At 56.7% G+C, this 26,232-nt stretch overlaps 1 protein-coding gene across 8 annotated transcripts; it reads right to left on the bottom strand.

Moving 5' to 3' along the window:
• Nucleotides 1-701: 701 nt before the first annotated feature.
• Nucleotides 702-26,163, bottom strand: VPS9D1 (VPS9 domain containing 1). 8 transcript variants are annotated; one of them, XM_084812676.1, is made up of 16 exons: nucleotides 25,751-26,163; nucleotides 23,505-23,591; nucleotides 21,695-21,773; nucleotides 19,965-20,057; nucleotides 18,875-19,034; nucleotides 18,616-18,727; nucleotides 16,113-16,175; nucleotides 13,808-13,860; nucleotides 13,599-13,686; nucleotides 12,405-12,490; nucleotides 10,626-11,155; nucleotides 9,360-9,489; nucleotides 8,754-8,962; nucleotides 7,353-7,437; nucleotides 5,295-5,399; nucleotides 702-2,258 (listed from the first exon to the last, which is right to left on the bottom strand). In XM_084812676.1, the coding sequence occupies exons 1-16, from the start codon at nucleotides 25,856-25,858 to the stop codon at nucleotides 2,165-2,167; spliced, it is 2,082 nt and encodes a 693-aa protein (XP_084668802.1). In that variant the 5' UTR covers nucleotides 25,859-26,163; the 3' UTR covers nucleotides 702-2,164. The 8 variants fall into 8 exon arrangements, with proteins under 8 accessions (XP_084668802.1, XP_084668795.1, XP_084668798.1 ...); XM_084812669.1 differs by having other exon boundaries at nucleotides 23,535-23,591; nucleotides 25,751-26,033; XM_084812672.1 differs by having other exon boundaries at nucleotides 18,875-18,920; nucleotides 23,535-23,591; nucleotides 25,751-25,981.
• Between the last annotated feature and the right edge of the window lie 69 nt (nucleotides 26,164-26,232).

Here is a 26,232-nt window from a genome sequence, read left to right as displayed (position 1 = left end):
GTTTGGCCCCCAGTTGCTTTACAAGCCCCTCCTTGCAGGGGAAGGGGAGGCAATAGCTGAGAGGCATCTCTCACCTCTAGACACGAGGTGGTTTGCAACGGGACAGGCAGCCCCTTAGATACATATAAACAAATACATGTAAATAAAATTAAATATTAAATAAATGTCTGGTCTGCTTTTAGGATGCCACCATGTCTCTCCCCCTCACCAAGTTCTGCAGAAAGGGCACGTGCAGGGTTTCACTCTCCCAGTAACTCGCCCACTGAGGAAGTCTCTAAAGATGGGCCATTCAGCACTGTTGGCTGTATTGCTTCAACAGGCTGGAAAAACGGATGCTAGAGGCAGAGTGGCTGAATCCAGGGAAAGGATGAACAACATGGGACATACTGCAGGGGTTCTCCAAGCTCCCCCACCCACACCCCAGTCAGTGGACTTTGCAGGATGCACCTATTCCAAAAAGAGGTGGGAAACAGGCACAATGAAGGAATGTCCCCCAAACTTGGGAGTCGCCTCCTGTGCAGGCCTGGTCTAAGACCGTCTTCCCAACTGGTGTCGTGCAATGACCAAGCTGGCTTGAAGATTCCCCTAAGCCTAAGGTGATGTTGTTCTCGGAGGAAAACTGCTCATATCAACATAAAGGGTCTCTGCTCCATCCCCTCAATGCACCCCCCACTGCCACTTCCCAAAGAACACAACTCACGGTGCAGGCAGGAGTGTTTATTACAGAACAGTCTCCAAGAGCTAAGCTGGGCGACTGGTAAGGCGAGGAACCAAATACTGATGCGCCAGGGCCATGGGCAGGGGCTCCCAGGGCTTCACACTGCAAGAGGCCGCGCTGAGCACTCAGCAACAACGTGGTCCCTGCACTTCACAGCTCTAGGTCCCGCTCCCTGCCCACACAGAAGCCCGGCTGCCTTCTCCGCACAGGAGCTCGTGTCACACACCACACTCAGCCGTGTGGTCCATAAGGAGGGGGCAGCACCCCCATTCTCCCCCCTCCACACTGCCAGACTGCCCTCCAGCCTGTGGCTTCCACCTGGACCCAGGCAGGGAGCACAGGGCTTTCCCAGCGTCTCATCTGGCTGTCCGGTCAAACGTCGCTGCATTTCGCTCAACTGCAGCACCAGGACAGTCCCGGCAGATTTGTGCAAATTCATCCAGAGATCCCAAGTGCTCACTCTTTGCTTGACCCCTGCCCTCCAGCCCCAAGCTCGCGTTCAGTGTACTATGCAAACCCCGATGAGGAAAAGACACACACACGTTTTGCTTTTAGGTCCATTCGCTCATCTTTAGACACTGCAAAACAAAAGACACCCAGTCTCTAAAACCTACACAGATCACATTTGAGGGGTGGGGGGTGGACAAGTAGCCAGTCTCATCCCCCTTATCAAGTGCAGGTGAATGTGTCCAGGCACACGCGCACGCACGCGCGCCCCTTAACTCACAGTTAGAATTCCAGCAGTGCCTTTGGGCCAGAGAAGGAGGATGTTGCCGTCTTCCCCTGGGCCTCACAGAAACATTCCCGCTCTGCAGTAGACCCATGTAGTGAAAATGGAGATACAAGAGGGGTCATGCGGGGGGGGGGGAGATCTAGGGGCGGCCTCTGCCCAGGCAGGTGCCCATAACCAATCTGGCAAATACTTGGTAAAAGGAGGATGGCAGTCGCTGGGCAGAGCGGCTCATTCCCTTTGGGCTTGGCAGCAAAGGCAGTGGTGAGCAAGCTACCAATCCTCCTCAGAGAAGTGTGAGAGAGAGTGTCGCCTCACCCCCCCTCCCCTTAATGCTCACTGGTGCAGACGGACTCAGCAGCAAAGACAGGCTCAGACAGAGCATCCCTTAAAGCCAAGGATGTGACCAATCCCACCCTATTTCCCCTACGGGGAGATCAGGCACACCTGCCAACGTTTCTAGAGAACACAAAGGACGCCCCCTCCCCCCACCCCCAGAAAAAGAAAAAAATATTGCACAGAGTCAAGGGCCCAGGAGAACCACAAAGCCTTATCAGCAGGTTTTGTGTTTGCAGGCAGGGAAAAGGTGGTGGCGGCCCTCTCTGGAACAGGTGGTCTCTGGCTGCGTCTTGCGTGGGAGCAGAGTGGCAGGAGTGGTCCCATGTGAGGGAGGACGGAGGGTGGTAGTCCTTTGGGCAACCCAGCAGGGAGCTCAGCTACTTTCCCAGGATGGGCCTGTGCAGGGATTCCACGTAGGAGAGGGCACTTTGCAGAGACGTCAGGCAATATCCTTCTTCCCCGATCAGGTACCTGCAAGGAAGCAGGAGACACACCCCTTCAGGGTCCAGGGAGAGAATGGAGTAGGGATGCTCGAGAGAGGCTGCTCAGGGAAGCTCAGACTTTCATGGCTCTCAATGCCAAGGCGGAGCATCTTAATGGACAACATCATGCAGCCTCCCCTGACCAGCACCCTCCAGATGTGCCGGGCTGCAATTCCTATCACCCCCAGCCAGCATAGCCATGCTGGCTGGGGGTGATTGGAATCACAGCCCAGCACATCTGGAGGTCACCGGGTTGGGGGAGGCTGCTATATATAGTGGGGGGCAGGGGAGAGAGAAGAACGGTTCTCCCCTCCAGAATAATAGAATTCAAGGCAAGTCCATTGACAGGCAGCGGATGCAAGGCAGGCGAGATAAAGGCCCCCTTTGCACAGCCCGTAATTACGTTTATGGAACCCGCTGCCACGGGATGTGGAGATGGCCGTTTGCTTCAGCGGCTTTCAAAGGGAATGAGACAGATTCCTGGAAGGTATTCTGCGGGTCTCTGTATCCTGCTTGGGAGCTCCCCAAAGACATCTACGTGGCCACGGTGGCAGAACAGGACCATGAAGCAGACGGACCTTTGCTCCAATCCAGAAGCGCCTCCCACCGCCCTTCTAAGACCTGTTAATCTTCAGGATGCCTGGAGCAAGCTTTCAAGTCACAGAGAACCCTTACTCAGAGTAGACGTTCAAAACAAAAACAGAGCCCATGATTGAGTGCAAGGCTGGTGGTCGAACCATACTGCATTGCTGCGCTGATAACGCTGCTCCTCCGCTTACCTCCAGAGTCTTTCAAGAGAGAAAAAGCAGGCAGCAAAGACACTGAATCAGATAAGAAACAGGCCTGGCTAGCAAGGCTTCCAGCCCCCCAGCAACAAGACAATAACGAAGAGAGTGTTGTTCCACCTAGCTTTTCATAGTTAACGCCACTCTGATTTTTAGTATTTTCCCAGTTTGCCCTGTTCAGCTTTTTGCAGTTTATGTATCTTATGTGTACATCAGCTCAAGTGCTCATGGAATAGAGGGGCAATCCAAAGATATACTAATGAGTAGAGGGTAGGCAACCAGGTGTGCTGGACTACAACTCCCATCTCCCATCAGTCCCAGCCAGCATGGCCAATGGTAAGGGATGATGAGAGTTGTAGTTCAAAACACCTGGTTGGCCCAAGTTGCCTAAACTAGTACATTCTGTGAAAACACAGGCAGTCAGAACGGCCTTCCTGAATTTGGTGCCATGCTGGCTGGGGGGTGATAGGACTTGTAGTCCAGCTCATCTGGAGGGGCCCAGATTGCAGAAGGCTGAGTTAGGAAGTGGAAAGCTAGAGAAGCAGGAAAGTAGGGTTTGTGACCAGTCTGTCTGTATGCCCGCAGCATGCCTCTAGTCTGCCTCAGGGTCATTTGTGGGGGGCTCCAAAGGGAGTTCTGATGGGTGTGGAGTGGCAAAGGGGCTCTGTCTCAGGCAGCAGGGAGAGCAAGGCTAGAAAGGAGAGGCTGAGCCCAGACTCAGTCATGAGACATTCTCACAGCTGCAGCAAGGCTCCAGTCCCTCCCCAGCCAAGCTGCCGTCCCCTACATGCCTGTCTCGTCTGGTTATGTCTCGGCCATCTCGCTCACATGCCGGCCACGTCTTGCTCCATCTCTGGAGCTAGCAGGCCGCGTAAGTGGAGTTGACAGCCCAAGGCAGTGGTGGAGGGTCTCACTCCCCACAACACGGCAGATGAGCAGTGCACCGCGCGGCAGGACAGGTTGATCCCATGGTGCCTGTGCCCAGCCCCAGACAACTGGAGGAAGAGCGGGTCTTGCACTGGCCCATGTATGCAGACGCACGTGGTGTGTGCAGAAGGTCCCAGGTTCAATCCCCAGCATCTCCGGGGAGGGCTGGTGGAACAATCCTGCCCGAAATGCTGGAGAGCCATTGCTGCCAGGCAGTGTAAACTAGGGGTGGGCAAGGTGGTGCCTGCGGGCACCAATGTGCCCCCCGACACATTTCTTGGCACCTACCAAGGTGCCAGACCCCTCCCACTTTTAAAAAATTAACATGTTGTCTTACCAACAGCTGGGATTGCTGTGAAATGGGTTACTGTTGATGCTGAAAACTGTGGGTCCAAAGGAGTTGTTTATTGTGTCGGGCCTCAGACCCCACTCCTGCCTGGTCATTAGTCTTTTGGGCAGGCTGCTTGTCCTTTGCCCCACCTCCCCTGGCAGCCATTTTGTGGTGGTGCTCAGGACAGCTTCTCAGATTGCCAAATGTGTCCACAGCCCAAACTGGTTGCCTACCTCTGGCATAGACAATACTAGGTTAGATGGCCCAAAGGCCTGACCCAGTAGAAGGCAGGTCCTTGCGTTCGCCACCTGCTTGCAGACGACGTGCTCTAGACCCTAACATGTCCCAGCTCAGGTCCTGTCTCTGCTGGGGGCTCCCCATGCAGTTTTGAAAGCATATCCTCCCACCCTTGCCCCCGACAGCCTCACTTTTGCCATCCAAAAAGAGGGAACAGCATGAACACAAATATAAGAAAGGTAAAGGTGAACTATGCCAAATGACTGGAGAGGAAAAGGATTATTTGAACCCATTCCAGCCCGGCTACTAGACTGGGGATGGAAACAGGCTTGGTGGCCCTGGGGTATACAGGGCCAGGGAACGGACGTGGGGAGGGCCACCTGACCGGCTCTCTCGGATCTCTCAGCAGCTTCTACGACACTCGGCATCGACAAGAGGGTGGCGCCCGAACTTTGGAATGCCTTTGCCACCTGGCACCAAAGTTGCCCTCTTTTTGGCACCAGGCCAAAGCCTTGTCATTCGCCCAGGCACTTCCCGTTGGTATCTTTTTCAGCTAGTTGGAAGGGTTTTGCGCCTCTCCGTTTTACTGCATTAAGGTTTGGTTTTATGCTGCTTTTATTGTATCACATATGTGACTTATGTGTATCCTGCCCTGAAATCCTGTTTTTTGATGAAGGTCTAGAAAAATGTGAAACATAAATGGTAACACCAATTCAGAGGCAGCACACAAGGGCCCAGCACCTACCCTTCGTGGATGAACTCCTCCAGCGCAGCACACTCCGAGACCAGCTGGGGCAGGCTGCTCCTCAGGACCACATAGGACAGGATGGGGAGGAGATCATCGGCACCACTGCAAGGGGGCGAGGGGAGGAGAACACTCAGGAGCCCCATGATGGCTGGGTTCATAGAACCATAGAATCGTAGGGTTGGAAGGGGCCTGTAAGACCACCGAGTCGAACCCCTGCTCAATGCAGGAGTCCAAGTCAGAGCATCCCTGACAGGTGGCTGTCCAGCCTCGTCTTGAATGCCTCCAGTGTGGGAGAGCCCACCACCTCCGTAGGTCATTGGCCCCACTGTCATATTGCTCGAACAGTCAGGAAGTTTTTCCTGATGTTCAGCCGGAATCTGGCTCCCTGTAACTTGAGCCCATGATTCCGTGTCCTGCACTCTGGTTTGATCAAGAGATCCTGGCCTTCCTCTCTGGGACAGACTTTCAAGTCCTTGAAGAGCGCTATCCTCTCTCCCCTCAGTCTTCTCTTCTCAAGGCTAAGCATGCCCAGTTCTTTCAGTCTCTCCTCATAGGGCTTTGTTTCCAGTTCAGCACATGCTGCGCCCAGAGGTGACTGAACAGGGTCAGCAAGAGGCAGGGGTGAGAGTGCCCAGCATGCTTTGCGAGGGCAAAAACATTTCCAGCCCCGCCAAGTTCAGAGGTCGGTCTGAGACCCTGTGTGTGTGTGTGGGAGGGAGGCAGCTGGGAGGAGCCGTGGCTCAGCGGCAGAGCCCCCGCTTTGCATGCAGAACGGCCCAGGCTTGATCCCTGGCAGCATCTCCAGGAAGGGATGGGAGAGAATCCTGCCTGAAATCTGGAGAGCTGCTGCCAGTCAGTGTCGACAGTGGTGGGCTAGATGGACCCAGGGTCTGACTGAGTCTAAGGCAGCTTCCGATGGCCCTATGCCCTGGCTGGGCTCTGTCTCTCTCTGGACAAGCTCCTTCGTTCACTGGCAGAGCTCCTCCTCTGCGAGTATCAAAGAGGGGTGAGATGCATCTCAGCAAAGCCATGGGGTGGAAATGAGCAAGTGTGAGCAAGAGGGGCAAGGGGACCGAGAAGGCAGGGCTCCAAGGACAGGCCAAAGGGCTGCCCACCGCCCGAGAGGCTCCTGCAGGCCAGGCTCACCGCTCTTAGCATGCACAGAGGCCGGGCTGTTTACCACCCATTGCCCAGATGCCACGACCTCCCCCCGCTCAGTCAGTGGTCCAAAAGGGGCTCTGATGCAAGCCTTGGCGGGCGGGAGAGAGATGCCACGGAACGGTCCTGATGGTGCAGCCCGGCAGCAATGCCTGCTGTAAGGGGCCGGGGCTCCGTGGCAGAGCCCTGCTTTGCACGCAGAAGGCTCCAGGTTTGATCCCCGGCAGCATCTCCAGGAAGGGCAGAAAAAGCTCCTGCCTGAAACCCCGGAGAGCGGCTGCTGCCAGTCAGCATCAACAGTACCGGGGTAGACAGAGCAAGGGTCTGACTCAGTCTAAGGCCGCTTCTGGCATCCCGCATTCCGTTGCCTCGCTCGGCGGGGAGCCTCCAAGTTCAGGCCCTGCCTCAGCCCCTGCAGGAAAGGGCCGCCTCACCTGTGGGCACCCAAACCCTGTGACGGCCCCCCCTCTGCTGGCTGTGTCGGCTTGGTCTCCCGTCCTCCTCCACCCTTCCTCTGTGACCATTCCCAAGCCCCTTGCCAGGCGGGCTCAGCCCTGGCCCCGCTGGCCACAGACGTGAGGCCTTGGTGCTCGGGTCTGGCCCAGCAGGGAGCCTGGCTGGCGGACGGGATCCATCAGGGCTGGGCCCCCCGCTGCGCGCGTGCCTCTGCACCGGAGAGCCTGGAGCCCGAGCGCCGGACGCGGCGGCTCTGCCTGGAGCTGCAGACCTGTCCTCCTCCCGTGAGTGCGAGGACGGCCTGTGTCGAAGGGGAAGCCCCTCCCCCAGCCGCTTCAGGGGAGGGGGCCGACGCTCCTCCCAGCCCAAGCGCAACGCAGCACTGCGCGCTTGCCAGCCAGACCCCCGGCCCCGTGCCCAGCCTCGGGTTGCGGTACTCACATGGCAGCTGGCGCCGGCTGGGGCTTCCCCTCGCAGCCCCCCCAGTACTCCTCAGCACATTCGCAGATGATGCGCAGCGTCCGCACTGCAGAGCAGAAAAGGCGGCGGGTGGGAACGGGCATGTGCCTGCTCCTGCCTGGCACTTCCTCCCAGCCAGGGAGGGCGGTCGCTCCGTGGCGGAGCCCCTGCTTTGTGTGCAGAAGGTCCTGAGCTCCAGCCCCAGCCTCTTCTGGTGGGGCTGGGAGAGACCCCTGCCGGAGACCCTGCACAGCCTCCCCCAGGGCGCTTCCAGATGGACGGCTCCAACGGCGCCCTTGTGGAGGAACTCCACCTTTCCCTCCCTAATGGATTTCTTTTGTGGTAAAAGGTGGGGAAACACGGGAGGGCTACATATGGAAGACAACATCATCTGGACCCCCTGTAAAATTCCATGAACGGAGCAGGGCAATTGCACCATAAAAGGCTGGTGTGGAAGCACCCCCAGTCAGTGTCGACACGCAAGAGAGCGTCCTGTATTCCTTCCTAGCTAGAACTCAAGACATAACAGAGACGTGCTGCACACTAATTATTTAGCCCTTAGATCAGGGGTGGAAAACCTAGTGCCCGCCAGACATTCCAAACTACAGTTCACATCATCCCTCACCACAGGCCATGCTGGCTGGGGCTGATGGGAGGTGTAGCTGAACACACCCGGAGGGCCTCTGGTTGCTTACCCCAGCCTTAAGACAGTTGCCCAACTCTATCCAGGGTGCCGCATGGACTCCAGAAAGATCGCTTTCCTCCACCACTCACTGGCCTCTGGGAGCAACTCACCAGAATGGCTTTCAGAGCAACAAGAAAGAAGCTCCGCTGCGCTGGCAGCTGGCACATCTCACCAAAACTCCCTGCTGGTTTGAATTTGGGCAAACTTAAGGACCTGGAGGGAACTCTTTCCTGCCAAAGACACCAATTGTTTGCGGCCCCCATGTGGGCTACCCCACAAGCCTCTTTTCAGTTCTCTTGGGCCACCAGTGCCTCACTGGAGCAACAGGGCTCACCAAGAGGGTGCCAGGTGTCCTCATTTACAGGGGACAGTCCTCTATCTGAAGGCTTGCCAGAGGGCCACGCTCTGTTCAAAGGCATCCGCTCTCCGAAGGGCTCTCCAGTCCAAGCATGGTTGAGAGACAAAGAGCCATCAGGAGGCAGGCAGGGAGCCAGACTGCCCTCGGCCGTGAGCCACGCAGGTCACCTGGTCTCAGTCTCCCCACTCTGGTGAGGCGTGCTGTACTTCCCCTTCTATTGAGGTAATTGTTTTGACATTTGCACCTATGCATACAAATCAGCACATGCCAGTGTGATGGGGATCGGCGTCCCCTTCCGTGCTTTTCCTTCTTGCGATTCTGGGGCAGCCTCCCCACTCACCAATGCAGTCCAGCTTCTTCTGAGGACAGCTGCCCAGGGGAAGCAGCATCAGCTCCTGCACGGCGGCGCAGTAAGGGTAGGGGCTGGCCCCGCTGGGCAGGCTCCCCTGGGGGAGGAGTTTGGAAGAGATGCCGATGTCGGAGGGGAGGGCGCTTCTGTGCAGCTCCATGATCTTGGAAAGGGACGCTTCCCGGGTTTTGTAGACATTCCTAAATGCAGGAGAGAGGGGGGAAGCGGAGAGAGAGAGAGAAAGAAAGGAGCTAAAACCAGCCTTCTCCAGCCAGCTGATCTTCTGATGTGTTGGACTACAACTCCTAGCATCCCCCAGCCTGAAAACCTGGCTGGGGAAGGCTGATCTAAACACACAAGATGGGGCGATCTCAAGAGCAGATGCATTTTCCTTTTTAAGTCCATCAGCAAACCGTATCTGACTCACTGCTCCCAAGATCCACCAGGCGGAGTGACCATCAGCCCTCCTTCCTGCCCTTCCAACCAGATAGGAGGCCAGACTGCCCCACAGGCAGCGCTACTTAACCAGCGGCATTGTGCCTGGAAGAGCACTGCTGCGCAATTCCTGCCAGAAACAATCCCCCCCCCCCCCGTTACCTGTACACAGCCAGGAGGGGAGCCCAGAGTGGGGCGAAGAAGGCTTCCTCCAGGCGCGCCACACACTGGTCCTTTGTGGCCGCCGTGTTGAGGCCCTCGAAGGCCAGCAGAGTCAGGGACAAAAGTCTGTCTGGGGAGAGAAAGGGCTCAGGCTGGAAAGAGACTCCAGGAGCAGCTGGCCCTTCCTTAGGGCAGTCTGAGAAGGACAAGACCAGGCCTGGGCATCGGCCAACGGGGCGGCAGCAAACGGAGACAACATGCCAGGGCTGCTCCTCTGTCCTGCCACCTAGAATGTTAGAGCCCCAGTGGAGTTGGTCCACAAAGCCGAGGGGTGGAGATTCAGGACAGGCAAAAGGAAGGGCCTCTGCACACAGGGGACGGCACTTCCCTGAGAGGTGGTGATGGCCACCCATTTGGATGGCTTTAAAAGGGGGTCAGGCATATTCACGGCGCAAGAGGCTATCAAGGGCTCCTAATCAGGCCTGAGGGGTGTGTGCTGCCTCCAGAATCAGAGCCAGGATGCCCGTGTATGCCAGTTGCTGGCGAACAGGGGCGGGAGGGCGCTGTTGCACCCCTGTCCTGCTTGTGGGTTCCTGGCCAACAGCTGGTCAGCCACTGTGGGAACAGAATTCTGGACTATGGACCCTTGGTCTGATCCAGCCTCAGGCTCTTTTTATGGCCACTGGTGCCCTGAATCAGTCCCCAGTGGGGGAAGCTGGGGAGATCTGGCGAAGACAGTGTGGCAGGCACCAGTTCAGCTGCCTTGCAAGCTTCACGCAAACCTGTTGGAGGATGCGGCCAGAGGACGCGGCGAGGCAGCGCTGCCCTCTGGTGTCAAGAGAGCCGTGCAGAGCGTGGGAGGAGCTCAGCCCTCTCTCACCCGGCACCCACCAGTTGTGTTGGACTGCATCTCCCGTCATTCCCAGCCAGGCTTTGGCCATGCTGGCGGGGGTGATGGGAGCTGCAGTACAACACATCTGGAGGGCGCCAGGTGAGAGAAGGCTAAACAAGCTGGAGCTTTTCCCCAGTCCAGCAGAACTGGGCTGCTGTTCTTAGCAGAGATGGGATGTGCACCCCAATATTTTAAAAGAATGACTGGCATGTGCAAAACTAAAAAGGAAGGGCATGGCAAGAATTCCGGTAGGGGGTGGGGGGATTCTTGGCCTTGAATTCTCATCTATTTGCCTGCAGCAACTTTGTGGGATTGGGTCTCCCACCCCCACTGCACTTCCACAAGCCCCCCCTGCCCCCCGTTCAGTCCCTCACCAATGGAGTTGTGAATCTCCTTCACGACCACCTTGAGATGCTCTTGATGGGAACCGTTCTTCCCAGCCGGGGGCTCCTGCAGGGGGCCCAAAGGCCAGGCTTCGGGGGCAGACAAGAACCGCTCAAGGTCTTCGAAGGAGCTCTCCCTGTCGGCCAGGAGGGCTGGGGCTGGGCCTTCTCGAGGGAGGCTCGGTCCCTCGGGGGGGCTGCTGCCCCGCTCTGGGCACAGGCAGCTCATGCTCTGGTCCTCGATGAAGGGTGTGGCGGAGATGCTGTGGCACAGGTTCAGTTTGTTGTTTTCCTGGACGGAGAACATGGAGTGCAGGCTCTGGGAAGCGCGCAGCCTCCGCCCCTCGGGAGCTGGTGACAGGAAGGCCTCGGCGTCCAGCGAGGAGGAGAGGGACAGGCCCCGGGAGACCCTCCCCGCCAGCCTGCTGTCCACTGCGCTCCGGCTCACCAGCGGATAGAGGAGACTGTAGACCGAGCACTGGAGCTTCTTCAGCAGTTGGCAGATGGGGTGATCTGCAAAGCTGGGAGCAAGGACGGGGCTGGTGAATGAACAACGCCGCACAAGGCCCCTCAGAAGTTAGGGCTGCTGAACAGCTCACACACTTCCTCTCTCTCTTGCTCTGGAACGACTGATGTATCATGCAAAGAAAAACCAAGCGTGCCACGTTTTGCCAACAGATGCAGGGAAGCCTGCAAGGACTCCAGCTGTCCAAATGTAGATTTGGACATGGACCAAGAAAAAGGTTTAAAAGAAGAAACGGCAAGGCTGCTAGACCTCATGGCTGAAGCAGAAGCCAAGGCACTGGCACATGAAGGTTAACAGCCTCGTCTAAGGCAGGGCTGCGGACCCTCTCTCAGCTCGCAGGCCAAATTCGATCTCGGAGAAGCTTTTGGGGGCTGCATCCCAGTGGTGGTCATTTCAACCTTTTAGAATGGCGGGGGGGGGGGGGAATGCACCAAAGCCAAGAAACTTCCAAACAATTGGCAGTTGGGGGAAAGGGGGCTTGGCCCTCTGAGGAACCCTGGAAGGCCGGACTGGGGCCCCAGGCAGGCCAGATTTGGCCCCCGGGCTTGAGCTCCGCACCTCTGGTCTAAAGGCAGCCCCAGAGAAGCCTTCCCAGTGGCCCAGCCTCGCTCCTGCTCATTTAAATTTCATGGGAGCTGCCTCCTGGGGGTTGGGGGTCCATGGCCAGTAATAGGTTCGCAGCACAGCCCTACTGAGGTGAGCCCCACTGTGCTCAGTAAGGCTTATTCCCAAGCGAGCTTGCATATGACTGCAACCTAGGCATACGCATAATGAAAATCATTGGCATTTATTTCCCCATCCTTCCTCCAAAGACGCTGGGGTGACATACATGAAGCTCGCCCCATTTTATTCTCACAACAACCCTGTGAGGTAGGTTAGGCTCAGAGCACATGACTAGCCCAAAGTCACCCAGTGAGCTGCGGAGCTAGGTGGGGGATTTCAACTCAGGTCTCCCCAGTCAGACCTCCTCCCCAGCTCTATCCACTGAGACCTGCCAGCAGAAGCAAAGACATCAGCAGCCTTAAAACCCAACCTCTGCCGTTGCCTCGGAAAGCATGTCGAGATGAACGCCAGAAAACGGCCCCCCCAGCTGCTCAAAGCTGCTCAGGCCACGACCTGCCACAACTCCCACTCCCCTGCCCCCCTTGGCCCTCGACGTCCCCAGCCCTCCCTGGCTGCCGCCTGCCCGTGGCCCGGTGGAAGGCAGCCTGAGGTGGCGGGAGCTGCAGCTGCCTGCTCCCTACCTGAGGAGGTGGGAGACGAGCTTGGGCACCAGCGATAGGTCTTGTGGGCTCTTCTTCAGCTGGGCCTTCCATGCCCTCGGCCATTCCTATGGGAAGAGCAGAGGAATGGCCCTCTCAGGGCAGAGCGGCCTTCCCGGCTCAGCGGCCTCCAGCTGCACTGGGCGGCAACACCCCTTGGAAGGGGCCAGAGCGTGAGCCCACGCCGCTGCCTGGCGCCTGCACAAGCAACCCCGACCCCCCTCCCCCGGCAAACGCTGATGGATGCAACGGCACTCTGCTGCTTAAAGCCGTCCAGCCCTCCCCACCCTCTGCGGGGGCACCCGGAGCGGCGTCACATGGGCTGTGGGACAGACAGCCTTTGGAAGGGGTGGTACATTCTGGGGCCTTCGAGATCCCCTTCCTCTTCTGTGGCTCCAGGCATGGAGAGGCTCAGCACGGGATGTGGGAAGCTGCCTCGTTTGGTGCCAGACCGGGGCTCCATCGAGCTCAGTATGGCCAGACTCCCAGTAGAAGGAAAGCAACGTGGCAGCTGCCAAGAGCGGTGCCTGGAGGAACACTTGGAGACCCCAGACGGACAGAGCTGACGTCCCCCTGAACCAGGGCGGACAGCCTGAAGACAGGTAATGAAGGCGCACGGAAGGAGGGGCATCAGCGGTGGGCTCCGGGGAAAGGGTGTGAGAGCCAAAGGCTGGAACCAGGAACGCTTGGAGCAGGAGCTCTGGACCCGCCCAGGGCAGCCGGATGACCCCCGCCACCCCCTCTGTGACCTCTCCCCACTTTGAGCTCCCGCAGGCTGGCCCCTGGCAAAGCCAGAGCAGCCACCTTGGTAACGGTCATCCTTCCTTGCAGGGCGCACGTAGAGTGTGTGTGTGCGAGAGATCCTTGACTTTTAAATCCGAACGCAAAGGAACGTGGCGCTCCTTCCCTTTCCCCCGTACTAGAGTTCTTTGAGGCCGTGCTGGGCGTGTGGCACTGCTAAGCCACAGCCCTTCCCTTAGCTCCCGGGAGTGGGGGTCATGCCCCACTTCTAGGCCGAGGCCTCCCTCCGTCTCTCCTCTTGCCCCAGTCCTTTCCAGTGTAAAAAATCATGTTCTTTCAAACCTGAACCTTGGCGGCACAAGACAGACACGCTGTGCTTTGCCGTCGCAAGCGAACGCAGCCCACAGGCACACGCCGGCCTTGTCCCACACGTACGTGATCCTGTTCGTACTCCAGGACGGCGGCGTAGATCGCCCGCTGCTCCTGCTCTTCCGTGGTCAGCACAGCATTGCTGGAGAACCTCCTGAGGGATGCAAGCGCCCACCAGGGTCAGGGAAGAAGCAGAGGGCTGAGCCCCGGCTCCTGACGTGTGGGCAAAGGGAGGAGGGAGAGGAGCCGGCCACAAGCCCTGGGGGAGTACTCGCCTGTTGGCAGCTTCCTGGAGCCTCAGCCGGCGCTCCTCCATCTTCCTCTGGAGCTGGGGTGGAGCAGAGTTAAAGGTTTCACAGGCAACACTCGTGCCTCCCCCCCCAAACACACGCCCCTGCCACAGCGACCACAAGCCAGGAGTCAAGAGGCCCGGTCCTCTGGCGGCAGGTGTCACATGCTCCCAGCCAGGTAAACACAGAGGCATCTGGGACAAACTCCACTTCTGGTTATCTGGGGCAACAGGGCTCCACCGGAGAGGAGGGGCGAAGGTCCAGCCCAGTCTGCACCCGCCCCTGGTGTCTGACCTCACAGCCACCCAGAGAAGGGAGAAAAGACTCAGTGGGGAGTCACAGAGGTAACTGCATGGTCTTCGAGGCAAACACGGCGAGGAAAGCCTGAGCAAGCGGTGCATCTTTTGCCTGCAGTGGAACACCACCACGAAGGGAATGGGGGCAGGACGGCCTGGCTCCTTCCAAATATAGGGAAAAGGATCTCAGAAAGATGAGGGAGCACAAGCCCTCTCTCTGCTCTCGCGCAGCCTCTCCAGCATATTGGACTTGTGAGGGTAGGCCTGACCAGGCTTTGTAAGTACTTCTGTTCAGGCAAGGTACCCGATGGGACTGAGGGAGTGTGTATGTGTCTGACCATGAGAAGGTAATCGCAACTTGCTCATTGTAAGTAGGAAATTCCTATCCACCAGGTTAGTTCCTCCCTGAAGATAAGAATGCCGCTGTGCTGATAAGACTGTCCGCTGAGCTAAATTAGCTCTTGTGCATGCGTAGTGTATTTCCTTTGTTCTCCAATGAACAGTCCGTATAAATGCATCCTGTTTCTTGTATTTGGGGAGACTCAGTTTCGACTGACTCTCCCACAGCTGTGTTGCGCTTAAATAAATTCCTGACTATTCAACCAAACCAGCACTGGATCTATTTTTACCCATCAGCCCCAGCCAGCATGGCACCTTGTAGGGGAGTTGTAGAACAACACATCTGGAGGGCGCCAGGTTGGCGAAGGCTGGGCTACTCATCGAGCGAGACCAGTTCATGGAGGAGAAGGTGGCCCAGCAATGGCTAGGAGCCCTGAAGGCCAGGCACAACCTCCTGTGCCACAGGCAGCGAAAGCCATGGAAGAGCGGTTGCAGGGAAGCCACTCCGGGAGCGGCCACCTGCCGTGGGGAGCTGCTCGTGGGCTTCCTCCAGGCATCTGGCTGGCTACTGCAGGCGGTAGGAGGGTGGGCCAGGTGGCCCCTTGGCCTCTTCTGATTGTGGACAGCTCCTGGGCCTGCCAGAATTCTCCATTCTGACAAAGCATCCCTGGCGGAAACTTGACCATCTCCAAAGAAGGGGGCTCCCGGTTCGCAGCCCGCCCCCCGCAGTTCCTCCCAAAGTTAAAGGCTGGAACTTCTTCCTCACGTTCCTCCCTCTAGCGCAGGAGTAGGGAGCCTTTTCCGGCCCAAGGGCCAAATTCTGTTTCGCAGAAGCTTTTGGAGGCCGCATCCCGGTGGTGGGCGGCTCCAAAGGCAAAATGGGCAGGGCCAAAGATAACAGCACATTGTAGCTTAAAGCTCTCACTACTGGTAACTGAGCTTTAGGAGAGGCGCTTCGATCTATTAGAATGGGAGGGAAAAAACTTCACAAGAGCCAGCAAACCACCCAATGATCGGTGGCTGTAAGGCAGGGGGTGGGGCCAGATTGAGAGCTTAGCGGGCCAGATTTGGCCCCTGGGTCAGACAGATTCACACCCCTGCTTTAGCACAAAACCACTGCTTCTCAGCCCGTCCTCGGAGAGGACGAAGAGCCACTCTGCTCAAGACGTCGCTCTTCTTTCGCACGCCTGTCTCGAGGTCTGTCTGGAATCTTCCGCATGCCCTCAGGCCCAACGGCCTGCTCTGCGTCAGGGTAAACCCCCTAAATGCCTGCCCCCATTTTACAATGCACCGTCTCTCCTCTCTGCAGCTGATCTTGGAAGGCTTTCCTGTTTGACCACATTCTTCCCTCACCTGGAAGATCTCAGCACAGCAGACACAAATATTGACATCCTGGCGAGACGAAGCACCTCGCACACAAAAGCACCCCCGCCTGCCCCCCCGCCCCTGAACAGCTACAGAGCAGAGAGCAGCTTGTCGGGTGTGACCAGCCCCATCCACAGGGACAGAAGGGCTGCAAGATCCCATCCCGCTAGGTGTCTCAGCATCATGCAGCTTCCGAAAAGAAGAGTGGGGGAGATCAGGAGCTGGCCAGCTCCAAGGACACCTGAAGAGCACCCCCACACCTTCCCCGCAGCACGAGCCAAAAAGGATACTGTCTCTTCCCGCGCCGTTGCGATCACCAAGTTCTCCATCATTTGACGTTGCAGCGAAAGTGTCTGCGGAGCAGAGATTGGCACTGAGGGAACAGCACAACCGGCTGAAGGGGCCAGGGGGGTTGGACAGGGAGAAAGAGGGGAAAGGACTCCAGAAAAACCCACCCCCAAATCTGATTGGGCCCCAAACCCTCCCACAATTAGTTTTTTTATTGATAATGATACTCTGTTATGAAGCCAGTAGCGCATTCCTCAATTTTTGCTATGTATTATTGTTCCCACTGCTCTTGGCCTGGTTTGCATGTCACAACAACCCAGGTGTTCCTTTTAAACCTGGGTCGCGGCGAATGAGCGGGCAGGTGTGCACCGCACACTGCTCCCGTGGCGACCGGAAGTGGCTACACAACGGCAAACCATGACTCACTCCTCTGGCTTGTAGGGGGAGAGACGGACCAGAGCTTCTGGTCCGCCCATCACGGCAGCCAAGGGATGGAGTGTCCCGGGGCTGTTTAGCTGCTCCCACACACAGCAGGAAAGGTCAGGCAGCACACACCGGCACGCTCGCTCCTTCACAACAACAAAGGGTTTAAAAAATCTCTGGCTTGTTGTGACATGCAAAGTGTGCCATTGTGGGCTGTTTTGAGCTTGCTTGCTTGCTCTCTCTCTCTCTCTCTTTCTTGGAAAGGCAGCATACAAATAAGCCAGATGATGGTGAGAGCACAGCCCACCAGTAACAAATGGCAAATGTGCATCTCTGGGAGCAGCCGTTCTTCAAAGCGGGGTGTGTGTGTGTGTGTGTGTGTGCACGCGCGCGCGCAGCTGCAGCAAACTGTTCCAAGCCAGGAGGAGCACTCTGGGGCTTGCCAGGCAGTGCGCCACGCTTAGGGACGCCTCCCCAGCCAGGAAGATGGGCTGCACCATCCCATAGAATCATAGAACAGTAGGGTTGGAAGGGGCCTACAAGACCATCGAGTCCAACCCCCTGCTCAGTGCAGGAATCCAGGTCAGGGCATCCCTGACAGGTGGCTGTCTGGCCTCGCCTTGAGTGCCTCCAGTGTGGGAGAGCCCACCGCCTCCGTAGGGAATTGGTTCCGCTGTTGTGTTGCTCTGACAGTCAGGAAGCTTTTCCTGATGTTCAGACGGAATCTGGCTCCCTGTAACTTGAGCCCATGATTCCGTGTCCTGCACTCTGGTTTGATCAAGAGATCCTGGCCTTCCTCTCTGGGACAGACTTTCAAGAACTTGAAGAGCGCTATCATCTCTCCCCTCAGTCTTCTCTTCTCAAGGCTAAACATGCCCAGTTCTTTCCGTCTCTCTTCATAGGGCTTTGTTTCCAGTCCCCTGATCATCTTCGTTGCCCTCCTCTGAACCCACTCCAGCTTGTCTGCATCCTTCTTAAATGTGGTGCCCAGAACTGGACACAGTACTCCAGATGAGGCTAACCAGTGCTGAGTAGAGGGGAACTAGTACTTCCCGGGATTTGGACGCTTGCTTCTATTAATGCAGCCCAAAAGAGCATTGGCCTTTTTTGCAGCCACATCGCATTGTTGGCTCATATTCAGCTTGAGATCGACAACAATTCCAAGATCCTTCTCACTAGTGTTGCTAGTGCCACGTATCCCCCATCTTGTAACTGTGCATTTGATTTCTTTTTCCTAGGTGCGGAACTTAGCATTTATCCCTATTAAATGTTATTCTGTTGTTTTCTGCCCAGCGCTCCAGTCTATCCAGATCACTTTGAATTTTGTTTCTGTCTTCCAAAGTATTAGCTATCCCGCCCAATTTTGTGTCATCTGCAAATCTGATCAGCATTCCCTGCACCTCCTCCTTGAAGTCATTAATAAAACTGTTGAAGAGCACTGGGCCCAGGACTGAGCTCTGTGGTACCCCGCTCGTTACCTCTGCTCAGTTTGAGAAGATCCCATTGATAAGCACGCTTTGAGTCCAATCCTGTAGCCAACTGTGGATCCACCGGATCGTTGTTTCATCTAGCCCACTTTGAGCTAGTTTGCTCATCAGGATATCATGGGGCACCTTGTCGAAAGCTTTGCTGAAATCAAGGTATATGATGTCTACAGCATTCCCACAGTCCACAAGGGAGGTGGCCTGATCCAAAAATGAGATCAGGTTCGTCTGGCAGGATTTGTTCTTGACAAATCCATGTTGGCTTGGAGTAATCACTGCATTGTTTTCAAGGTGCTTCCAGATGGATTGTTTTATCATCTGCTCCAGAACTTTCTATGGCATTGATGTCAGACTGACTGGTCTGTAGTTCACAGGTTCCTCCTTTTCACCCTTTTTGAAGATAGGGCCCACATTAGCCCTCCTCCAGTCATCTGGCACTTCCCCCGTCCTCTGTGACTGCTCAAACATTTCATCCTCGGAGGTTTCCTGCCCTCCAAGCTCCTGTGCTATTGCAGGCTCGGGTTCATACTGGGACTCCAGACCCTGGAGAGGCCATTCTCCGGCCGAGCCACGCCCACCCCCCACGGGCCCCACTTGCCAGAGACGTCTTTTGCATGGACTGGCTGGGGTTGAGCCGGGCCAGCCGGGCCTCGTAGGTGGCCTTGAGCTTCTGGTTCTGCAGCGATGCCTCCTCCAGTGGGGTGAGCTCCCTGCCCAGGAACGAGAAGCGTTTTAAGGGGCTGCATCCCCTCTCCCACAGCAAGCCAGATGCACCTTGGCCCAGGGCAAAGAGGACCTCCCTCCATCAGCCCTCCCTCCGAGGCAGACCACAGGCTCAGGCACAAGGCCTCGCTTACTTCTTCACGCTCTGCACTTCCGTAATTTGCAGCTTCTGGAACATCTCTGGAGGAAGGAAAGGCAGCAGTTTGCCACCCTCATCGGAAAAGACCCTGCGGTGTCGGGAGACAGGAGCAGGGCCCCAAACCCTCTCCGCTGCCAGCTTGGTCTTCGCTTTGCCTGGAACCAGTGAGAAGAGCAGCACTAGCAGCAGCAGTGCCAGGCCAGGCCAGGCCAGGCCAGGCCAGGCCAGCGATCGCGGGGCCCTCCTCCGCCTGCTGACGGGGCAGCCCGCCTCAGGGCCAGCGCGAGGGGTGGCACGGTGGGGCGCCTGCCAGGGCCCGCACCCCAGCGGGGCCTGCCGAGTGCCCCCGGAGTCACCCCTCCTCTTACCCGGGGCGCCCTGGCAAGCGCCTGCCTCTTGCCCTGGCCCAGGCAAGGGCGGCAGTGGGGAGGGGGAGCTGCCCACACCGCGCCTGCTTGCGCCCTGGCTCTGGGCCCGCCACGCCAGCCAGCCAGCCGGAGGAGGAGCAGAGCAGCTGGCGTGAAGGCAGACTCACGGGGGGGCCCTCAACGCCTGGCGCCAGCACGGCTCAGCCCCCTAGACGTCCTCAAGGCTGCGTGACTCATCCCAGGCACAGGACCTGGTCTTCCTGAGGACAGAATGTGGGCTGGGGGACAGGGGCATGTGACCGATCCCAAAAGACTGGCGTCCACCCATTGGTCAAGTACACTGAAGAACGTTCGCTATGTTAGAAAAAAGTGTTTTGAAGTGTGGCCCTCCAGGTGTTTCGGCCTACAGCTCCCATGATCCCTCACCACTAGCTATGCTGGCCACGGCTGATGGGGGCTGCAGGCCAAACTATCCGGAGGGCCGCCAGTTGCCCGCCTGTCTTAAGGGCTGACCAAGGGAAGGAAGCTGTGCTTCTCCGGAGGCAGCTGCCTCAGAAAGGGCTGCCCCCCTCCGCCTCCCCCTCGCTTCGGCAAAGGGGCTCACAGGCAGCGATGCAGTGATGACAGAGCCTCGTCCCACCTGGTCGTCTGGCGCTGCTGTTGCTGGGAGGAGGGGGCTATGGGGGGGCATCTGCAAGGCAAGCAACCGGCACTCACCGATTTTGGCAATGCTGCTCTTGGCCCTCTCCAGACACTGCTCCGCCACCTTCAGCATCTTGGGGGTGTCAGGCGTCACGTCGCTTCCGTCCGCTACAGGGGAGGAGAGCAGGACAGCGTGGTGGCACCTCAGCCCAACCCCAGGCGGAAGGAGCCCCCTCCCTAGCCAGACACCCCAGGATTCCCCATCCCCTTCCCCCACCCTGCCACGATGTGCCCCTGCTTGCTTCCCCCACTCCAGCTTGCCCGTCCGACAGAAGATGCACCAGGAAAGATGGGGGAAGTCAAAGAGTGAACGCTTCCCCCAGCCACGCCCCTTCCCTCTGGGTATGAGCAAGCCCAAAGCATTGGGCAGGTCTGCTCAGAAACGGCGCCGGTGCCCTCTGCCTGGATTACTGCAACGCACTATGCAGGGGGAAAACCTCTGAAAACAGCCCAGACGCTTCCATTGGGGCCGAACAGAGCAGTGAGGCTGCTTACTGGGACTGGCCGTGCCAAACGTATTATGTGAACAGCACTGGTTGCCAGTCAGTTTCCGGGCCCGATTCAAAGTGCTGGTGCTGACTTTTAAAGCCCTAAATGGCTTGGGACCAGCCTGCCTGAAGGAGTGTCTCCTCCCATACATTCCTGCCTGACTGCTAGGAGGATCTCCCTGATCCTCCCTTCAGAGGATCTCCCTGGCTGCTGCCACCTGCAGTGGCGCAACGGGCTACTACCAGGGAAAGAGCCTTCTCTGTAGTGGCCCCCTCCGATCTGTGGAATGCCCTCCCCAGGGAGATCCGATGGGCGTATTCACTGTATACATTTAGAAGTCAGGTTAAGACCTTCCTCTTGAAGCCTTTCCTCTTTAATCTGTTCCTCTGAGTATTAACGTTACTGCTTGCTCTTTAAGATCTTCACTTTTTAATATTTTGATATTTTTACTGCTGTACTTATTGCTTTGATTACTGTATTGTTGTTTCGTGTGTGTGACTGTAAACCGCCCTGAGGGCATCTGCCAGTTGGGAAGTACATACATTTAATAAACAAGCTGCCTATCAAACAAGCGGCAACCTAACAAGGCCCTTTTCAAGGGCTCCTCCCCATTCCAGAGACTGGGCACCAAACGCTTGGTGTTTCGAGCCGCAAAATCCTGCCGGTCTGGTCTGAGCTTCGCTATCAAGGAGAAGGCGGGGTTGTCACTGGTCAGGGGAGAAACCCGGTGGGGTAGTTAGGAAACACTCAGGGTGTTGTCAAAAGGCTGGACAGCTTTAAAAGATCAGTTAGGGTCCTGAGCTCTGCTCTTGTTCTAATAACCCCAGCCATTCCAGCAGGCCTGTACCGAGGGAGATGAGAGGGGAAGCAAGGCTGTTCCACCCTCCCTGATGAAAAAAAACTTAATTTTTTCCTCTTCCCTCCCCATCCCTTTTTCCTTGTGTGTCATGGCTTTGTATGTTGTAAGCCCGTGAGAAGGGACTACCTTGTTTAACTAATTTCATGCAAGCTGCTCCAGGAGCCTTTTGGACTGAGCACCAGGATAAAAAGGCTTTAAATAAATAAATAAATCCTCCTCGCCCCACGTAACGAATTGCTGCAATTCCAAACATTAAGAGCCAAGGAGACAACTAAAGGGCTCAGCAAGCCAGGTAAGCCCATCGCCACCTCGGAGACTGAGCCATTCAGCCACTGAAAATTTGTGCCAGAGGGAACAGAGAGCCCACTGAAGGAGCTGCAGGGAAACTGAGGCACACCGTTTGCTGCTGCCACCGCCTCTTCCAACAGGACCTGAGAAATGTAGTTGATGCTCTTGAGGTATTCCACGTAGGCTTCCTGGCAAGCAGAGAGAGACAGCAAAGAAATTCAGTTCAGTGGGGCAAGTCCTGCAGGGTCCACTGATGACAAAGCAACCCCATCCTCAGGGTCAGCCCAAGACATGCTGCTGTGATATGAGAAGCAGGCAGCCGGATCCCTAGTCATGTCCCAGAGGACATCTGGGCGCCCCTCTCAGATAGCGGGCTATTGCCCTAAATGGCCTGCCACTTGGGGTGATTAGAACTTGAAGCCAAATGAGGACACTCACTGGGGAAAGGCCCACTTGCTTGAAACCAACAGAACGACTGGGGGCTGAAAGCAGGGCCTACGCAGACATTTTGCTGCCCAAGGCAAGAGCCAAAATGGCACTGTCCCACCATTCCACATACGGAAGCCCACTGGACAGGAAGTTGGATCCGAATTCAGTGGCGGAGACCCCGCTTCGCAAGCAGAAGGTCCAGGTTTGATCCCCAGCAGCATCTCCAGGGCTGGGAAAACCCTGCCTGAAACTCTCAAGAGCCGCTCCTTCCAGTCAGTGTCAACAATGCTGGGCTAGAGGGACCAAGACAGGGTCTGACTCAGTGTAACACCAAGAAATGCTGTAAAGCGCTCAACTGTTATGTATGACTATTTCAAATGAGCACATTACTATACAGTAAGATAAAATTCAACTGTGCATATTAAAGAACAGTAAGACTGTAAAAAATGGGGAGGAAAAAAATAAAGCCGGACTGAGCTTACAAAAGCACAGGGCCAGGCACCCAGTATTGTACCCGTTTTGTGTATCTTCATCAGAAGTTATCCAGTAATAATATGTGAATTCTTCCTCCATTAAACAACAGTTTCAGTTCTGTCAGGGCCAAACATGGTCACTTGTTTTCCCAGCAAAAACTTTGTGTCAGCTTATCAGACGCTTCCTTTTTTCATGACAAAAGCCTGCTTAAGGACAGTAGGTAACAACCGAAGACTGCAGCCCCACTGTTTAGTCAAACCAGAAGGCTGCAAAGTAGTCAATCTCAACATTTTTGAATTTTATTGTAATGTATAATGAAATGCTCATTTGAAACTGTTATACATAACAGTTGGATGCTTTATAGCATTTCTTGATGTTGTCAGCAACCGTTGCCTTTCTCTTTGTTCTGCCTTGGCTGGTTTGCACATAACGCGAATTCCTGGATTAAACACTTTGTAAACAACCCAGGAATGCTCCATTTGTGGGTTGTTGTCATGACATGTCCTGTCTCACTAACATTTCAGAGTTCTTTAACAGTGTCAGTAAACATGTAGACGGTGTGATCCAGTAGACACTGTTTACTTGGACTTCCAAAAGGCTTTTGACAAAGGCCCTCACCAAAGACTCCTGAGCAAACCTAGCAGTCATGGAATAAGAGGAGAGGCCCTCTTATGGATCAGTAACTGGTTAAAGAACAGAAAGCAGAGAGTAGGAATAAATGGTAAATTCTCCCAATGGAGGGAAGTAAATAGTGGGGTTCCACAAGGATCCGTATTAGGACCAATGCTTTTCAGCCTGTTCATAAATGATCTGGCATTGGGAGTGAGCAGTGAAGTGGCAAAGTTTCCCGATGACACCAAATTATTTAGGGTGGTTCAAACAAAAAGGGACTGTGAAGCGCTCCAGAAGGATCTCTCCAAACTGGTAGAATAGGCATCCAAATGGCAAATGTGGTTCAATGTAAGCAAGTGTAAAGCAATGCATGTTGGGGCAAAAATCCCAACTTCAAGTATAACCTGCTGGGATCTGAGCTGGCAGTGACTGACCAGGAAAGAGATCTTGGGGTTGTGGCTCAATGGAGATGTCAACTCAGTGTGCAGCTGCTGTAAAAAAGACAAACTCCATGTTAGGCATAATTAGAAAAGGAACCGAGAATAAAACTGCCAACATCATACTGCCTTTATGCAACTCTATGGTGCAACTACACTTAAGAGTACTGTGTACAGTTCTGATCACCGCCCCTAAAAAACAATATTATACAGCTGGGAAGAGTGCAGAGAAGGGCAACTAAAAGGATCAAGGGGCTGGAGCATCTCCCCTCTGACAGAAGGTTACAGCAGCTGGGATTGTTTAGCTTGGAAAAAAGGAGAGTAAGGGGAAACATGATAGAGGTGTACAAATTTATGCATGGTGTGGAGAAAGTGGATAGGGAGACATTTTTCTCCCTCTCTCAAAATACTAGAACCCTGTGGGGTCATCCTATGAAGCTGATTGGTGGGAAATTCAGGACAGATAAAAGGAGGAACTTCTTCACACAGCGCAGAGTCAAACTATGGAATTTGCTACCACAGGATGTAGTGATGGCCACCAATTTGGACAGCTTTAAAAGGGGCTTAGAGAAGTTCATGGAGGAGAAGGCTATCAATGGCTACTAGTCCTGATGGCTATGCACTACCTCCAGGCTGTGAGCCTATGAGCACCAGTTGCTGGGGAACATGGGTGGGAGGGTGCTGTTGCGCTTGTGTCCTGCTTGTGGGTTCCTGGTTGACAGCTGGTTAGCCACTGTGGGAACAGAATGCTGGACTAGATGGACCCTTGGCCTGATCCAGCAGGGCTCCTCTGTTCTTATGATGTGTGAACCTAGTGCTCTGGGTCGTTTATGGTTAAATAACAAAATATTGGTTAATACTCGAGGCCATTTAACCCGAAACAGAATGCTGAGTTTGGATGTCACGACAATAACCCACGAACAGGGAGTTCCTGGTTTGTTTCAGAAAGCGGAATCAGGCAGGAGCCAGTAGACTTGCTTGCACCCACGAACAACCCATGGTTTGTTAACCACGGGTTGTTTGATCATGTGAACCAGGGTATCTCTTCCTATGGCCGAGGGCAGCACACTAGTTCAGGGGATGCCAGTCAGGCCGGGTGACCTACACGTGTCTGTCCTCCGACACCTTGGTGCTGCACACCCACTCTGCCCCCTGCTTGCTCAAGCACAGGCTGCAGTGCAGCATCAGCACCCGCCGCAGAACAGTGCCAGGGACATGGGCGGGCTGCCCCCTGCCTCGCTTGATCCAGGGCCTGGCCCTCTGGCACTCCCTGTGGGAGGAAGAGGAGACTAAGGGCCCAATCTTATGCAAGTTCAGAGAGGAAGAGGTCTTGCAACTCCCCCCCCCCAGCCAGCACAGCCAATGGTCAGGAATTATGGGAGTTGTAGTCTGAAAGATCCAGAGGGCCCCAGGTTGGACAAGGCTGGGTCAGGAGATCATTTACACCAGAGGGGGGGTTTGTAGCCCTCCAGATGTCAGACTACAACTCCCATCACCTTTAAACATGGTTCACGCTGGTTGGGGATGCCAGAAGTTGGCATCTAAGATAATCTGCAGGGCCACACATCCCCACTCCAATTTAGACCCTGCGCTCTCTTGCCCCTTGGAGAAGTACCCTGGGGATCAGCCTTCCCCAACCTGGTGCCCCCGGGTGTCTTGAATGACAATTCCCAGCATTCCTGACCATTGCTCCTGCTGGCTGGGAATGATAGGACTTGCAGTCCAACATACCCGGGGGGCAACCAGGGTGGGGAAGCCTGTTGCGGAGTCACACATCACAGAAATAACGGCCACAAGCACGACCGTGGCCTAGCAGTGGGGCAAAGCGACACAAGGCGTTCGCAATAGGGACTAGGCGCTTGGCGCAGGCGGCGGACAGCGCTAGGAGAGGGGCGTGGCCGTCATGCCCGTCGAGGGCGGGGCGTCCAGCCGGAGGCCGCCGGCCGTCGGCGCAGAAGGGGCGGAGGCCGGCCGCTCCTTGCCCAGCGGGGGGAGCCCCGCCCCGCCCCGCCCGGCCGGCCCGCGGCTGGCAGGCAGAGGTGGGCCCCCGAAGCCCGCCCCGCCCCGCCCGGATGCGAGGGGCGGCCCAGCCCCGGGGCGAGCGGGCCCCCGCAGGCGGCCACCCCAGCCGCGCCCCGCCGGCCCGGCGAGCGAAGGCACGGGAGACGCGTCCGCGCGGGCTCGGGCAGCCGCCGCGCCCCGCCGCGCCTCACCCGCGGCCGGTCCCCGGCGTCCAGCTCGAGGGCGCCCCTGGCCAGCCTCATGGCGCCCTGCAGCGCCTTCGCCGCCGGCTCCGGAGCGGCCGCTGCCGAGGCGGCCATGGCGCGCCGGAACCTCCCGGCCGCGCGGCGCGGCGCGACGAGCAGAGCGCGGGGCCCGGCAGGCGAGGCCGAGGGCGGCGCTCCCGCCCGCGCGCTCCCCGCGCTGCCGTTGGCCAGCGGCTCGCGGGCGGGCGGGACAGGCCCGCTGGCCCCGCCCGGGCTCGCCGGGGCTCGCTCGCCCGGCGGGCGGGCGGGCGGGGCGCCCTCTGGCGGGCTCCCCGGAGATGCGCCGCCTTCGGGCGCTCTGCCCGGGAAGGACGCCGGCGGGGCCTCCTGCGGTGGCGGCACCGGAAGAGGACTGTTGCGAGGGGGCCGCAGGAGCGCTTTTCGGGGGGGCGCCGCCGCCCTCTAATCTCACAAGGGGGAGCGGCAAA

The sequence above is a fragment of the Heloderma suspectum genome, chromosome 8 (assembly GCF_057233095.1).
Source record: "Heloderma suspectum isolate Gila_16-S chromosome 8, 16-S_ref, whole genome shotgun sequence".
NCBI lineage: Eukaryota > Metazoa > Chordata > Lepidosauria > Squamata > Helodermatidae > Heloderma > Heloderma suspectum.
Note: the sequence above shows the minus strand (reverse complement) of the source record. Positions and strands in the feature narration are given on the sequence as shown.

Coding starts and splice junctions, on each gene's coding strand:
- VPS9D1 (XM_084812676.1), bottom strand. CDS start 25,858: ATGGCCGCCTCGGCAGCGGCCGCTCCGGAGCCGGCGGCGAAGGCGCTG. Junction 12,491..13,598: donor TGGAGTACGAACAGGATCAC/GTACGTGTGGGA, acceptor CTCTTCCCATAG/GAATGGCCGAGGGCATGGAA. Junction 9,490..10,625: donor GGAGATTCACAACTCCATTG/GTGAGGGACTGA, acceptor TTCTCTCCCCAG/ACAGACTTTTGTCCCTGACT.